We start from the raw sequence: 17,225 nt of genomic DNA, 5'->3' as shown, positions 1-17,225 counted from the left end.
AAACCTTAAAAATATTAATGATGACTAATTAATGGCTACATATCACAAATTTTGTTAGCCTCCTAACACTTCTCTTTTTAATATATCTTTTATTTATTTACTTATTTAAAAAAATATTAATAATAATTTTAACACGTTTTAAAATATATATTGTAACTAAATTATTTTATATTTTTTGTGTCTAAATTATTTAATACTTAATAAAACAATTATTCACTTCATATATATTTTTATATATAATTAATAATTAAAATTATTAACATATTTAACTAAATTATTTTACCTCATCTATATCTTTAAAAGACTTTTGTCTTTTTGGAGACTAATTCAATGGAACAGACAACAGTGGTGGTATATATAATTATTTTTTTCCGAAACGAGCAAATTAAAGATAGGCTTTCGGACAAAGTAAATAATGGAATGTATGATTATAAGAATTAATGGCAATGGAGTAGATAGCCATAACAAAATTGAATTCGGAACGGTGCCATGAGGTAATAATAAGGGAGTGGATTCTCTCCAGTGAATAAAAAATTGGATGGTGTGTAGTGTTTAATCTAACCATTCATCACACTCTCTCTCTTATTTATTTTTGGTCCCACTATTAAAATCAACGGTGAGAGATTGCACTGTATTTTGTCAAGTGTTGAAAAAACTGGAGATGATCCATTTCCTAATAGTAATAAGGATATTTAGATGTAAAATGCAATGAATGCATGCATCTTAATTATGTACAAGAGGAGAAAAGAGACTTCCTCTCTCGTGTAAAATATTTAAATGATATTTTTATTAATCAAATATATATTTCTTTTTTTGTAAAATTAAAATAAAACATACTTTAGTGTATTTTACTAAAGGAAAAGTATAGATAATCAATAATATTTTTAAATAATATTTGAACAATGTGAATTAATAGAGTTAAAAAAATAAATTAATATTAAATTTAATTAATAACATTAAATTAGGATGTAATATAATTGGTGGTTGTTTATATTGGTTAACAAAATTATTGTTTCTTAACATTTTCCTATATTAAAATATTTATAAATAATTTTTTCTTCAGAGTAGCCACACGGCTTACTTGTAAGCTTATCTCTAGCGTGTAAGATAAGGTGGCTATAAATGAGCGTAAGACAAGTTTTCTTCTTTGACCGAAGATGAAATCTAGTTAGAAAGAAACAAACAAAGCAAAAAAGGGAAGCTAATTAAGTATGCTATATCTAGGGATCAACGAACAAGGAAATTGAGCTTCTGCTTTGTGATAAATTCGTTACATTATAATTAATTTGCAGGTGTTCTGCGAGAGTGCGTTTGTTTTTGAGAATAGGATAGGATAAGATATTAAAAATAAAAGAGAATAAAATATAAATAAATAAAGACATAAAATTTTATATTTTTATATTTTGTTTGGTGATAAATTAAAATAAATTATAAAAATTTAATTTATTTTTATTTTTTTATTTAAAAAATTTGAGATGAAAAATATAATAATAAAAAAATATAATTATAAAAAATTAATAAAAATAATAAAAAAATAAAAAAATAAATTGTGTCTTTTATTAGTATTTTTGTATCTTTTCTGTTTAAATGGACATAAAATACACTAATTCAATATTTTTAAACATACTATTTCTATCCATATTTCTTCTACTAAACATAATTTTATATCTCTGTATCTATATCTCAATGTCCTGTCTCTATAAACAAATATAACCTACCTGACTGAAGCATAATTAAGCGGCCTCAATATAGCTAAACCCTGAAAGCCTACTAAACTAAATCAAGAGTAGTAATCAAGAAGGGTTTATTATTTATCATGTGTATGTCAGTGTGCATGACACATGTTAAAATTACAAAATTAAATTTTTTTATTAAAAATATAAAAAAATTTTAATTTTTAATATATTTATTTTATATTTATTAAATAAAAATATTTAAATTTTTTAATTAATAATAAACTTATCGTATGTTAGCTACACCCAATTAATAAGAATAATAATAGATAATCATTCAAATGCCATATAATGTAACTAGTTTCACGTATGCTTATGTGATCTTGTCTCTGGCGGTCTAAAAGTCTTAAACGCGCTTACTTGTGGAAATTTATGTTACTGACTCGGAGTCCCATAGACCCACCAGGCCACCACGTTAAATTCCTCACACTATATTTAATGAGAAACACTTAGCCCACAGTTTTTTCTAATTTTAATTTAGTTATTATTTGATCAACATATATAGACTTTAAATTATTTTCAATAAATAAATTTATTTATTTATGTATATAAATTCTAAAAATATAAAAGTAAATTATATTAATTTATGTATCCAATTTTTAGTAAATATAAATATAAATTATTAATGATCACATACGGATCTAAAATAATAATGATGGTTAACCATGTAGCATTATTCATATTTAATACTATGCGTGTCACAGCTACATATTTGATGAAATTATATTACTATCACTAAACTCTATCGGAAAATTGCAGGAGCCAACAATTTTTAATTTGGATAAAATATTATTCTTAATATTTAGGTTAAATTTTAATTAAATTCTTAATGTTTTAGATTTTTATTTTTATTTTAAAAAATATCAAACGTCTTATTTAATTTTAACTTTAAAAAAATTTAAATATTTAATATTATTCTATTATTAAATTTGAGAAGAACAATTAACGTACATATTTAAGAATTAATAATATTTAATTTTAGTACGTAAATAAAATTGACTCATCAACAATCACTAACACAAAAGCTTTTTCTTTAATTATAGAGCGTTGGTGATTAATTACTAAATTTTAGAATTTTTTTTATAAAAATGAGATCTAAAAGAAAATATTAAAAGATGGTTTTGGTAACAATAAGGTTGTTAATGTTGTAAAATAAATAAAAGATATAAAATAGAGATGTATAAATAGAAGACTCTATTATTAATATAATTAGCTCAATAATTATTATATATATATAATAATATTATATGTTGTATTGTGTATATATATACAAAGATAAGAAAAAGTATTAAAAATAAAGAGAGAGATATTTGCATTTGATACTATCTCAATATAATAAAGATGGTCAATATTGCTATTAATATTATATGTAAAGAGTAATAGAAAATAGAATTTAAAATACTTATAAAATAAAAGAAGAGGAAGAATTGTAATAGTAATATAAGGAGAAGGGTATTTGATTGCAACATAAAAGATGATTGATTTATTTGTATGAAAAGGAAGGAAGAATAATATTTTGTTATATTGTTATTGTTGTGTACAGATGGATGCAATGCATCCCCTATTTATACACATAAAATATCACCCTTTTTCAACCTTTATTAAATACATGCTCTCTTGAGAATGTGAGCTTCACATGGAGAAATGGGCATCCACGTCCATGCTTATCACAACACTCCCCCTTGGATGACCATTTTAGGATTATTGCCTCATTAAAACCTTACTAAAGAAAAATCCATTGGGAAAAAACCTTAGTGAAGGAAAAAGAGTACAATATCCTTTAATGATGGGGCTGCCTCATTAAAAACCTTGTCAAGAAAAACCCAATGGGAAAAAACCTGACCAAGGAAAAAAGAGTACAGTCTCCCCCTCTTGTCGACATCAGTTGATGTCTCGAAATCGGCGCATCCCAATTTCATGTACCAATCTTTCAAAGGAAGATTTTGGGAGTGACTTTGTGAACAAATCTGCCAGATTGTCACTTGAGCGGATCTGTTGGACATCAATTGTCCCTTGATTTTGAAGATCATGAGTGAAGAAGAATTTGGGAGAAATGTGCTTTGTTCTATCGCCTTTAATGTATCCGCCTTTAAGTTGAGCAATACATGCTGTATTATCTTCAAACAGGACAGTTGGAGCTATCTTATGATCAATCAGTCCACATGATGACATAATATATTGAATCAGACTCCTTAGCCAAAAACACTCGCGACTAGCTTCATGAATCGCCAGTATTTCAGCATGATTAGAGGATGTTGCAGCAATTGTCTGTTTCGTGGACCTCCAAGATATAGCTGTACCACCATATGTAAACAGATATCCTGTTTGAGATCTCCCTTTATGTGGATCAGACAAGTAGCCAGCATCTGCATAGCCAACTAGTTGTGACTTGGATCCATAGGGGTAAAACAATCCCATATCAACCGTTCCATGAAGATATCGAAAAATTTGTTTGATTCCACTCCAATGTCTTCTGGTTGGAGAGGAACTATACCTTGCTAATAAATTCACCGCGAATGATATGTCAGGTCGCGTATTATTAGCAAGATACATTAGCGCTCCAATGGCACTAAGATATGGTACTTCAGGACCAAGGATATCTTCATTTTCTTCTTTAGGACGGAATTGATCCTTTTTCACATCCAAAGATCTTACGATCATAGGTGTACTTAATGGATGTGACTTATCCATATAAAATCTTTTCAAGATCCTTTCTGTGTATGTTGTTTGATGAATAAAGATCCCACCTTTTATATGCTCGATCTGCAAGCCGAGACAAAACTTAGTTTTTCCAAGATCTTTCATCTCAAACTCTTCTTTTAGAGTTTTTATAATTGTTGGAATCTCTTCAGGAGTCCCAATGATATTTAAATCATCAACGTACACAGCAATTATAATGAACCCAGATGCAGATTTCTTTATGAAAACACATGGGCAGATATCATCATTCTTGAATCCGTTTTTGGCCAGATACTCAGTAAGACGATTATACCACATTCGTCCAGATTGCTTTAGACCATATAAAGATCTTTGCAATTTGACTGAGTACAACCCTTGCGAATATTCATTGGATGGTTTAGATATCTTTAGTCCTTCAGGGACTTTCATATAGATATCCCGATCTAATAAGCCGTACAAATAGGCTGTTACCACATCCATTAAATGCATATGCAGTTTATGATATGCAGATAAACTGACCAAATAACGTAATGTTATCGCATCCACTACGGGGGAATACGTTTCTTCGTAATCTATACCAGGCCTTTGTGAAAAATCTTGTGCCACAAGTCGGGCTTTATAGCGCACAACTTCATTTTTCTCATTTCGTTTTCTCACAAATACCCACTTATATCCAACAGGTTTTACATCTTCAGGTGTACGGACTACAGGTCCAAAGACTTCACGTTTTGCAAGTGAGTCTAATTCAGCCTTCATGGCTGCTTCCCATTTTGGCCAATCATTTCTTTGTCGACATTCTTCGACTGATCTTGGCTCAAGATCCTTACTTTCATGCATGATATCTACTGCCACATTATATGCAAATATTTCATTGACAATTGTCTTATTTCGGTCCCATTTCTCTCCTGTAAAGACATAATTTATCGAGATCTCGTCATTTTCACAATTTTCAGGTACCTGAACGTCTTCTGGCGTTATATCAGAATTTTGGACAACTGCCGGTGTCTTTACTATGTCTTTTTCAACAGGAATCGTATTTACCTCTTTTCTCTTTCGAGGATTTTTGTCTTTGGAACCGACAGGCCTGCCACGCTTCTGGCGTGTATTTGCTTCCGTGGCTATTTGTCCTACTGGGACATCAATTCGAATTGGGGCATTTTCCGCCCTGCCACGCTTCTGGCGTGAATTTGCTTCAGTGGCTACTTGTCCTACTGGGACGTCAATTCGAATTGAGGCATTTTCCGCTGGTATATAAGATTTGGTTATCCTCTTTGTATCGGAAAATGCATCAGGCAATTCATTTGCTATTCTTTGCAAATGTATAATCTTTTGAACTTCTAGTTCACATTGCCCTGATCGAGGATCTAAATGCATCAACGATGATGCATTCCAATTAAGTTCCTTTTCAGGAAGCTTATTCTCTCCCCCTAATGTTGGAAATTTTGATTCATCAAAATGACAATCCGCAAACCGGGCTTTAAACACATCACCAGTTTGTATCTCAAGATACCTCACTATAGAGGGAGAATCATATCCAACATATATCCCCAATTTTCTTTGGGGTCCCATTTTGGTGCGATTAGGTGGTGCAATGGGAACATATATTGCACACCCAAATATTCTTAAATGGGAAACATTTGGCTGCTGGCCAAAAGCTAATTGCATAGGAGAGAATTGATGATAACTTGTTGGCCTCAAACGAATAAGTGCTGCGGCATGTAAAATAGCATGCCCCCAAACCGAGGTTGGGAGATTTGTTCTCATAAGCAAGGGTCTAGCGATTAATTGGAGGCGCTTAATAAGTGATTCTGCTAACCCATTTTGTGTGTGAACATAAGCTACTGGATGTTCAACACTTATTCCATTAGCCATACAATAAGCATCAAAAGCTTGGGAAGTAAATTCACCAGCATTATCAAGACGAATTGCTTTAATTGGATTTTCTGGAAATTGTGCTTTTAATCGAATAATTTGAGCCAGTAATCTCGCAAACGCCAGGTTGCGAGAAGATAATAAGCACACATGTGACCATCTCGAAGATGCGTCTATCAGGACCATAAAATATCTAAAAGATCCACATGGTGGATGAATAGGTCCACATATATCACCTTGAATCCTTTCTAGGAATTCAGGGGACTCAAATCCAATCTTTACTGGTGATGGCCTTAAAATTAACTTTCCCTGAGAACATGCAGCACAACAAAATTCACTAGTTTTAAGAATCTTCTGGTTCTTTAGTGAATGTCCATGAGAGTTTTCAATAATTCTCCTCATCATGGTTGTTCCCGGATGACCCAATCGGTCGTGCCAAGTTATGAACTCATTTGAGTTAGTAAACTTCTGGTTTACAATGGCATGTGATTCAATTGCACTAATCTTGGTATAATACAACCCAGATGAAAGAGAGGGTAATTTTTCTAATATAACTTTCTTATTTGAATCATGAGTTGTGATACATAAATACTCATGATTTTCCTCATTTATCGTCTCAACATGATATCCATTTCGGCGAATATCTTTGAAACTCAACAAGTTCCTCAGAGACTTGGTAGATAATAGTGCATTATTTATTATAAATTTTGTTCCTCCAGGAAACAAAATTATAGCTCTTCCAGAGCCTTCTATCACATTGCCTGAGCCAATAATAGTATTAACATATTCCTCTTTTGGCACAAGATGGGTAAAATATATATCACTTTTGAGAATAGTGTGCGAACTTGCACTATCCGCAAGGCATACATCTTCATTACATATCCTTGCCATTCTTCAAAAACAAATAATAATAAAATGAGTAGCATGCACAGTTAAATTGAATACTTGATCAGAATTATTTTTCTAAGAAATACTGTACATAAAATAATGTCATATACCAAAATTTTATTTTAAAATTTGACACATTTAATAATTTCAAAATTCATAAACATTAATATTTCATTATTTATGTACATCACATTTGAAATTTAAATACATAGAAAATAAAACTTAACTATAAGTTCTTTACATTATTTATTTACATAGATACTTCACAATCCACATATTAAACTATTCCATCATTAATCAAATGACCAATATTTCCTTCAGGATCCTCAAAGAAATCAGATACATCATAATGAGTGGTGGAGTTCTCAGCATCATTTGAAACAAAATTTGTTTCCTTTCCTTTGTCGTTCTTTTTCAAAGATGCCTGGTAAAGATCGATTAGGTGCCTTGGGGTACGACAGGTACGCGACCAATGGCCCTTTCCACCACAGCGGAAACACTTCTCCTCGGTTGATTTATTCTGCCCGATATTCCTTTCTTTGTCCCACTTCTGGTGAGATCCTCTCTTTTGAACATAATTCTTTTTCCTTCCATAATTTTTCTTGTTATTAAAAGCTTACCATTTACCTCTTCTGGGGTAATGATTTGCCGTATTTACTTCAGGAAATGGGGCGGCGCCAGCTGGGCGCGCTTCATGATTTTTTAATAACAACTCATTGTTGCGTTCGGCAACAAGAAGGCAAGAAATTAACTCAGAATATTTTTTAAACCCTTTCTCTCGATACTGCTGCTGCAGGAGCACATTCGAGGCATGGAAGGTTGAGAAAGTTTTCTCCAACATATCATGATCAGTTATTTTTTCCCCACACAATTTCATTCGTGAGGTGATTCGAAACATTGCAGAATTATATTCATTTATAGATTTAAAATCTTGTAAACGCAAATGCGTCCATTCATACCGGGCTTGAGGAAGTATCACCGTTTTCTGATGATTGTACCTTTCTTCAAGGTCTTTCCAAAGATCTGCAGGATCTTCTAATGTGAGATATTCATTTTTCAATCCTTCGTCAAGATGACGACGGAGAAAAATCATGGCTTTAGCTTTATCCTTCTGGGATGCATTATTTTCAATCTTAATGGTATCTCCAAGATCCATTGAATCAAGATGAATTTCAGCATCTAGTATCCATGATAAATAATTGTTTCCAGATATATCAAGAGCATTGAATTCAAGATGAGAGAGCTTCGACATAATGAAAATATTACCTGAGTCTTCCTAAAGATTTGATCAGAGTCTCGTGCTGATAACGTGTTGTAAAATAAATAAAAGATATAAAATAGAGATGTATAAATAGAAGACTCTATTATTAATATAATTAGCTCAATAATTATTATATATATATAATAATATTATATGTTGTATTGTGTATATATATACAAAGATAAGAAAAAGTATTAAAAATAAAGAGAGAGATATTTGCATTTGATACTATCTCAATATAATAAAGATGGTCAATATTGCTATTAATATTATATGTAAAGAGTAATAGAAAATAGAATTTAAAATACTTATAAAATAAAAGAAGAGGAAGAATTGTAATAGTAATATAAGGAGAATGGTATTTGATTGCAACATAAAAGATGATTGATTTATTTGTATGAAAAGGAAGGAAGAATAATATTTTGTTATATTGTTATTGTTGTGTACAGATGGATGCAATGCATCCCCTATTTATACACATAAAATATCACCCTTTTTCAACCTTTATTAAATACATGCTCTCTTGAGAATGTGAGCTTCACATGGAGAAATGGGCATCCACGTCCATGCTTATCACAACAGTTAACATTGTGTCACTCTCTTTATTAATTATTCATATCAAATTTAATAATAGAATAACATTAAACCTATTTAAAATGTTTTAAGACAAAAATATTTAAAACGTTATATAAAAACTAAATTAGAATTTGATTCAAACATTGAAAACTAAAATAATATTTTTTTAATAATTTCATTCAATATTTGAGAAGAATGAGTACTAAATTATTTTTAATAAATAATTTTTTAATTTATATATAAATTATGATAAATATATATACAAATTTTATTAATTTATATGTGCAAACTTTAATAAATATAAATATAATTTATATAATTTTTATGTATAAATTCTGATAAATATGAGTATAAATTATTATTAATTAAATATTAATTCAAAATAATAATATTTTACCTGTCATATAATGTAACATTATTGTTATGAAACGTTGTATTTTTATTGATTGATAACATTAACTTCGCATAAAACACGTTATTAGTTTTAGAAATCTCTCGCATATGTATTAGACACATACACCAACGAAAAAAAAAATTAAGTGAGTGAAAGAAATAAAAGAATAATGAAGAAAGAACCGAGAAGTTCCAATTTTGATGAAAAAATGTTCATACTCAATTATACGGAGATACCTTATTAATTAGAAGGAAAAAGTATAAACCGTTGTTGTTTTAAATAATTAATATTAATCAACCTTTCGATTATAAAAACATTTATAAAAAATTTTATTTTGAAAAGTTTAAAATTTATAATTAGAACTTAAGATACGAAATTTAAAATAAAAAAATTTAATTTTAATATACAATTAATATAAAATATTTTATACAATTATATAATCACAATTATTTTTTATGACCATTTATAATTCATACGATTAGTATAAAAAATAATTTATTATATAATTAAATACGCATATAAAATAATTTTACACTAATCCTTATTCCTTCATCAAAATTAAATTTATAAATAATGGCTAAATAAAATTCTCTCTCCCGAGTGACGTTGGTTGTGCATTAGAGCAAAAATATAGTATCAGTTGCGTAGCGTTTTCTTCGAACCTTCATTCCCTGTAGTAATTAAATTCCTCGAACCTTCTGTGCTTCAATATACAAACACTACTATCTAAATATCTATAAATCAATATTAACCAATATACCATAAGTATCAGTGATTTCCATATTAGTAAGTTCCAAAAAGATTAACAACTTCAATTTTAGGGCATTCCTAATTAGTTTCCCGGGCTTTCGAAATGGATTCAACGAGGGAATATGAAAGTGCTGCTGCTCATCAACATCCCAAACGGAGACGTGAAGAAGATACTCATCAACAGCCAGACAAATTGTGTTTATATAAATTTCTTTCTTTTATTTATTATATTTTGTTCTAATTATTATTATATGTTTCTTTATTATAAGATATAACTATGATTTTGTTTCACCATGTGTAGTATCGTTACTGGCGGAAAATATTTGAGGTTCGCACTGGACATAGAGAAAGAGATTGTGCCCTGTGTGGCTAAATTTGTCCAAAAATTGGTAACAATGTTTTCCCTCTTTTCATTTTGAAATTAAGCTAGCAAACTAGATATTCTTAACTCTGGTTAATATATTATTTAACTGTGCGTTGTTAGAAACAAGAGATTAAATTGGAGAAAGAATTTGTGTATTATTGAGTATATTCAAATTGTCTGTTCAAGTTATCTAGAATGATACAATATAAAAGGGTATATATAGATGCTAAAAGAATCTATAATATATATTTAAATATACTAAATAATTCTAATTGATCCTAATTATATTCTAACATGCGTATATTATTGTATTTGTACGTCTAACTAGGTGCGCGAGGAGATGGAACCTCTTCTAAGGTTAGTTCCTCTCTAACCCTAGAGTTAATTAATTCATCTTCCAATTTATTAGCATAAATAAGAGTTATTTGTCTTGATTATTGTACGGTCATAAATGATTAAATTTGATATATGTATGTATGTAGATCAAGACAAACTATGAATGAGACTGGCGCACATGTGGTGAAATTGTTTGAGCTGGTTTTCAAGAATGATTTACCTGCCACAGTGTTTACACACTCCAACATCAAAGCTAAAGATGGAAGCCCTATTCAGATTGCTTTATACGATGCTAGGTCTCAGCTAATAGTCACTGATGATCCGCTACTATCTTCCATTAAGGTCAAGATTTGTGTCCTTAAGGGTGAGTTTGGTGGTGATGAGAATGAGAATTGGAGCACAACGGAATTCAAGGCTAATATCTCCCGAGAAAGAGAGAATAGAAGCAAGTTACTGAAAGGAGATACGGTTATTACACTGAAGAATGGAGTTGGTTATATCGGTAAAATTATGTTTACTGATAACTCCAAGTGTACATGGAGCCGCCATTTCAGGTTAGGAGCCATTGTGTCCTCAACTTCCCATGAAGCTAACATCAAAGAAGCCATAAGTAATCCTTTTATCGTCAAGGATAGTAGAGGAGAGTGTAAGCCTTCAATTATTTGCTCTTAATTATCATTATTCATTATTGCATACCAAATTACTGTCTTGTGTTATCTATACATATATTCAATTAAACATCTAATATTACTCTTTTGGTTATTTGATATTCATTTAATACGAAAAATTGTGCCATAATATATATAAACTTAAATGATTAAGATCATGACCTGTGTATATATATAATTTGATACACTAATACGTACTATCAATTTGGTAATTTAATTCAGTGAATCAGAAACAGTACCCTCCATCCCTAAATGATGAAGTATATCGTTTGGAAAATATATCAAAAGGTGGGAAAATCCATGAGCGGCTGCTTGAGATTGGAATAAAAACGGTTAAGGATCTGCTGCAGCTATACGAAACCAATCCAACTTTAGTGCAAGAGGTATATTTCCTAATCAAGGAGAGTAACAAAGATCAGAATTTTTATTCTTCTTTCCTATTCGTCGTGAATGGAAATTATTTTTTACTACTTGGTAAAAGTGTACTTTAATTTGATCTGAATCTAGCTACTTGTGACTGTGACCTTAATTAGAAATTTGGTAAACTTTCAAGAAAGCTAAAGGGAACAATTGATCATGCTAAAACCTATACTAATGAGGAAGTGATGATATCCCATGGACAAAATGATATGCCTTTGCAATGTAATTTGCAAGTGCTTGATCAATATTTGCCAAACGCACACCAAGGTACTTCTAAGTTTTATTACATACAGTGATGTGTGTATTTATATATATCTTCATTACCTTTTTGTTTTTGATTAATTCATTTGAAAACATATATATGTTTATGGACTTATGGTTTTTATGCTCGTTTCTAATTTTCTCGTCTGGATTATATTATTCATTTACCAGGTTTAACCTATGATGATGATCTTGATTCGTCCCTTCTTGGACCAACCGATCATGATGGAGAATGATTTTTTCAGAGCTTAAATTTTTAACTAATATTTTCTTTTCTTGCATGGGATCCGAATCATATATATTGGGTGTGGGGAAAAGATGTACATAAAACTTGGGTTCTCTAGCTGCCCAAAAAAGGCCACAGGCTTAAAAGATGAAAAACAGAATGTTAAGATTAGTAGTTGTTGGACAAACGCTTGAACGGGTTAGGAAATACTTGTAGGTAACCAAAAAAATAAAAAAGATTATTAGTTGTTGAATAATTAATTCATTTTATTTTATTTATATTTTATGTATTATTATTAGTGTGAAGAATATTTGATATTCATATTTAATTATATTTTATCACATCATATTATTAAAAATATATAAATTCTTATATCTATTATTTATTACTTAAATAATTATCCAAAAGAGATTTTATTATTAAATAAAATAATATACAATTTTTACACTATTAATATATTAAAGTAAATTCAAAATAGATCTTTTTAAACTTCCAATTCCATCACTTGGAAATCAAATTTAAAGCACATTTAAAGAATATTTGTATTTTGAAAATAATTTTTTTAAAATATAAAAATAAAATAAAAGCTAAAATGTTTAATTTAAATTCCTTTCTTATGAAATGAAATACCAACATTCTATCATATAACTACGACGAATCATTAAAAACGTTAAAATAATTAATTTGTAAATCAATATTAAATAAAATTTTATTTTGATAATGTAAAACGTTTATAATTTTTTATAATAAGATTTTACGATTGCTATTTACCACCAAATCGTATCGGGTCTTAGAGGTGAACGTGGATTGGATCGAATTGTATATTGTCAAAATTTCAATCTGATCCGCACTAAAATTATCGGATTGGATCTAATATCTGCAATTTTTAAACTTGGATCCGATCCGTACATCTGCGGATCGGATCGGATCGGGATATCAGATATATTCGTAAAAAAAAATTAAAAACTTTTTTTTTTTAAAAAATATCAATAAAATTTTTTTTATTCTTTTAAATATATTTATTCTTAAAATAATATTAAACATATTTTTTTAAAATAATAAATTAAAATAATACAACATATATAATAATTATTAATTAAAATAAAATATAAAGAATATTTACTTATTTATTTTTTTATTTTTGCGGATATACAAATCAGATATGCAGATACTTACATAAAATTCGTAATTCGTTCCTATTAGTGTGCGGATCAGATCCAATCCGATAGCCTTACGGATTGGATCTATATCCGCAATTTTTTAATCGAATTTAGATAAAAACTACGAATTTGCAGATCGGATCCGATCTATGAACACTCCTATCAAATCTCTATTGTTAAGGTAGTTCCGATTAATGCTAACGTAGATGATATGAAATATATAAAAATAAAATAAAATTTACGTAAAATTTTTTTATAAAAAGTTAATATTAAAAAATTATTAAATAATTTAATAAATTTAATTAAATTATTTTTAATAATTTTCCGTTATCAGCAGCTTCATACGAAGAAGCACGTGAGTAGTCACAAGATAAAAACCTAAAATGTTTAAGGCCAATTTTATAGTATTTATAGGTTGGATTCATTATTTTGGTAATGGATCAAAAAATATAACATAATTAGAGAGTTGCTGTGTTTCTTATTTTTTTTTATAAATATGGAAAAAAATTAAATTAAAAACTATAAATCGAAAACTTAAATTTAGGGATGATAAAAAACTGAAGATCATATTTTGGAGATAGAAAACTAAAGATCGACTTTGAATAAAAAAAATTTAAAAAACTCAAATTGGACATTCCAGTTGACATGTTCAAAAAAATTTTAGTGTTGAAATACAAATCTGACTCTCAAATTTGTAAACCAAATTTATAAACTTAAAAAAAATTATAAATTTGACCTTTAAATTTGTAGTATCTATACAAAATATAAATATATTAAATTTTTATATTATTGAAAAATACTATCTATATTACAATACAAAAAATAAAAAATTTATAAATTGTTATTTGAATTTTGCTTAATTTATTTTTTTATTAAATTTTCATTTTTTAAAATTATTTATTTCTTATTTTTAAATTAAAAATTTATCTAACGTATATTTTAAAAGACTGATTTTTTTCAAAATAAAAATGATGATAATGTAATACAATGAAATGGATGTATATTAAGTATTTGCATTGCTATCGGTTTCAAACACAGATTAAGTTTTGTCTTTATCTCATTTTTTAATGTTTGTGCAACCAAAATACAAGCTATGTTTATGAAGTTTCAGCTTTTTAAATTTTTTGTGTTTTGCTTTTAATGTTTGTGCAACCAAAATACAAGCTATGTTTATGAAGTTTCAGCTTTTTAAATTTTTTGTTTTTGCTTTTTAATTCTAAATGCAGGTTGTGTTTGAAAGTGGACATTTTTTTTAAATCTAAAATGTAGGTTGCATTTAGAAATGGACTTTTTTATTTTTATTTTTTTTGAAACCCCAAAACGCAGATTGTGTTTTACGGGATCAAACAAATTTTTTGGAAGCTGCAAAACGTAACCTGCGTTTTGTATAAAAAATAATATTTTAATCGAGAGTCTTACCTATAAATACGAAATTCAATTCAACCCAAGTTGTACCTCACATTCATTCTATTCTCATTCCTCTTTCTTTCATATATCTCATATATACTTGTGAGTTTTTTTGGCAATTAATTGTGTCAAAAAATATGAGTTAGGTGAGATTGAGGTTATGGAAGGTATTGCAAATATGCGAGTGTATTATAACGGTGAGATTATACCAAACATACACGAAGGAGTGACTTTTGTTTGTGAATGTCCGTTTTTATTTGTTATTCCATATACCATGAGTTTTGTAGAGTTGCAAAATAGTCTTTGTGAGAACATACAAAGTCACATTTCGAAAAGAGTGAGCAACGTTTTGTACAGAAATCCTGTACAAGTATTTGGTGGGCTGATATAGTTTCAACTAATGTCCATCACTAACGACACATGCATGCATCAGATGTTTTATATTTAATTATTTATCAACAACCCTGATTTTACGTGTCGATGATAGAGCTGCATGTTGAGTTTGAACAACATACGGGGAGGGATGCAGTTGGCGACGATGTCATTGTTGATGAACTCAGGGATATAGATTGGGAACAAGATAACAACGATAATGGATGAGAGTTTGAAGGCAACTATGAAGTCAATGACGAAAATGATGACAGAGACTTGGCAAGCAAACCGGGGGTACAAAATGAGGCGCATGTGATTATAAGTCAGCACCCTTTTGGCGTTCCGTCTTTTATGCGGACTCTGGATCTCGAAGCCATGCATGCCTCAGAATTTTCTGAGTATGCGAATATTAGTATGTTATCTTATGGTTATTAATTAAAGTTACCACTATCATTAATTTTATTTGCCTTATCCGACTGACAGTGGTTCGCATGTCGTAGGTGAAGGCAACGTTGCGGCAGAAAATTGTGAGTTTAGTGTCGGAATGGAACTTGATTCTAGAGAATCGGTGATATTTACAATCAAAAGCTACACTATCTCTAGAGAAGTTGATTACACTATTTATAAGTTTGAGCCGAAGACATTCTATGCGAAATGTAATGGCTATGGTGCAGAGTGCAATTGGCTTATCCGAGCTAGCTTGATTCGAAAGATGGGGTGTTAGAAGATCAGGAGATGCAATGGCAAACACACGTGCACCATGGGCACGATTTCACAAGACCATGCCAAGTTGGACTCAAACACAATTGCAGATGCCATTAGGTCGTTGGTTAAAGCAGACCCGTCGATAAAGGTGATTTCTATTATTGCAGAAGTTCAGTCCAGGTTCAACTACATTGCATGTTACCGCAAAGCTTGGTTGGTAAAGCATAAATCTGTCGCAAAAAACTTCGGTGATTGGAAAATTTCTTACCAGATTCTTTCAGTATGGTTGAAAGTAATTACTGTAAAGATGTCAGGGTCTCGTGTTCAAATGAAATCGCTCCCCATTTATCATGAGAGTGAGGAGGTTCATAGTGTAAGAGTTTTTCATCGTATTTTATGGAGCTTCTATCCGTGTATTGTAGCATTCAGACACTGCAAGCCACTGGTGCAGGTTGATGGCACACACCTGTACAAAAAATATAAAGGTGCACTTCTAGTTGCAGTTGCACAAGATGGGAACCAAAACATTGTCCCTATTGCATTTTCGATTGTCAATGGTGATATGGCAGACGCATGAGAGTTTTTCCTAACCAATTTGTGGAGATATGTTGTTACCAATGATGACGTGGGCATTATTTCTGACCACCATAACTCCATTAACGCAACAATAACTCGCAATAACGGTGCATGGTCACCATCAAGAGTGTGGCACATGTTCTGCATCAGGCACATCGGGTACAACTTCTTAAGGAGGTTCAAGACTCTGTATTTGCATAAACTCGTGGTTAACACATGTATTTGATTTCGCTGTTATGATCCTATTCATAGTAATTTTGTGACATCTGGTTATGATTAAATGGTTTGTTCAACAGGCTATTCTAGGAAGGAATAGAAGTACAAAAAAAAACTACCAAAGGCTTAAAGAGCAGGGTGAGACATATACTCAATGGTGCGATGAGATGGGTGTTGGCATTCGACGGGGGTCATTGTTGGGGACATATGACGACAGACTTAGTAGAGTGCATAAATTCTGTCCTGAAGGATGCACGCAACCTTCTTGTGACTACCATTGTTAGGTTTACTTTCTATCGGCTAAACAAATTGTTTACTCAAAAGAGCACCGGGGCTCATGAGCGTGTCCGCAACGGATTCA

General features: G+C 30.1%; 1 protein-coding gene across 1 annotated transcript; it reads left to right on the top strand.

Annotated features, from left to right (window-relative positions):
• Positions 1 to 10,163: 10,163 nt before the first annotated feature.
• LOC130932372 (calmodulin-binding protein 60 B-like) lies at positions 10,164 to 12,644 on the top strand. Its single transcript, XM_057861689.1, has 7 exons — positions 10,164 to 10,348; positions 10,455 to 10,542; positions 10,846 to 10,874; positions 11,000 to 11,499; positions 11,744 to 11,904; positions 12,055 to 12,208; positions 12,374 to 12,644. The coding sequence occupies exons 1-7, from the start codon at positions 10,257 to 10,259 to the stop codon at positions 12,436 to 12,438; spliced, it is 1,089 nt and encodes a 362-aa protein (XP_057717672.1). The 5' UTR covers positions 10,164 to 10,256; the 3' UTR covers positions 12,439 to 12,644.
• The last annotated feature ends 4,581 nt before the right edge of the window (positions 12,645 to 17,225 follow it).

This window comes from Arachis stenosperma, chromosome 6 (assembly GCF_014773155.1).
Source record: "Arachis stenosperma cultivar V10309 chromosome 6, arast.V10309.gnm1.PFL2, whole genome shotgun sequence".
Taxonomy (NCBI): domain Eukaryota; kingdom Viridiplantae; phylum Streptophyta; class Magnoliopsida; order Fabales; family Fabaceae; genus Arachis; species Arachis stenosperma.
This window is presented reverse-complemented; position numbering and strand designations above follow the sequence as displayed.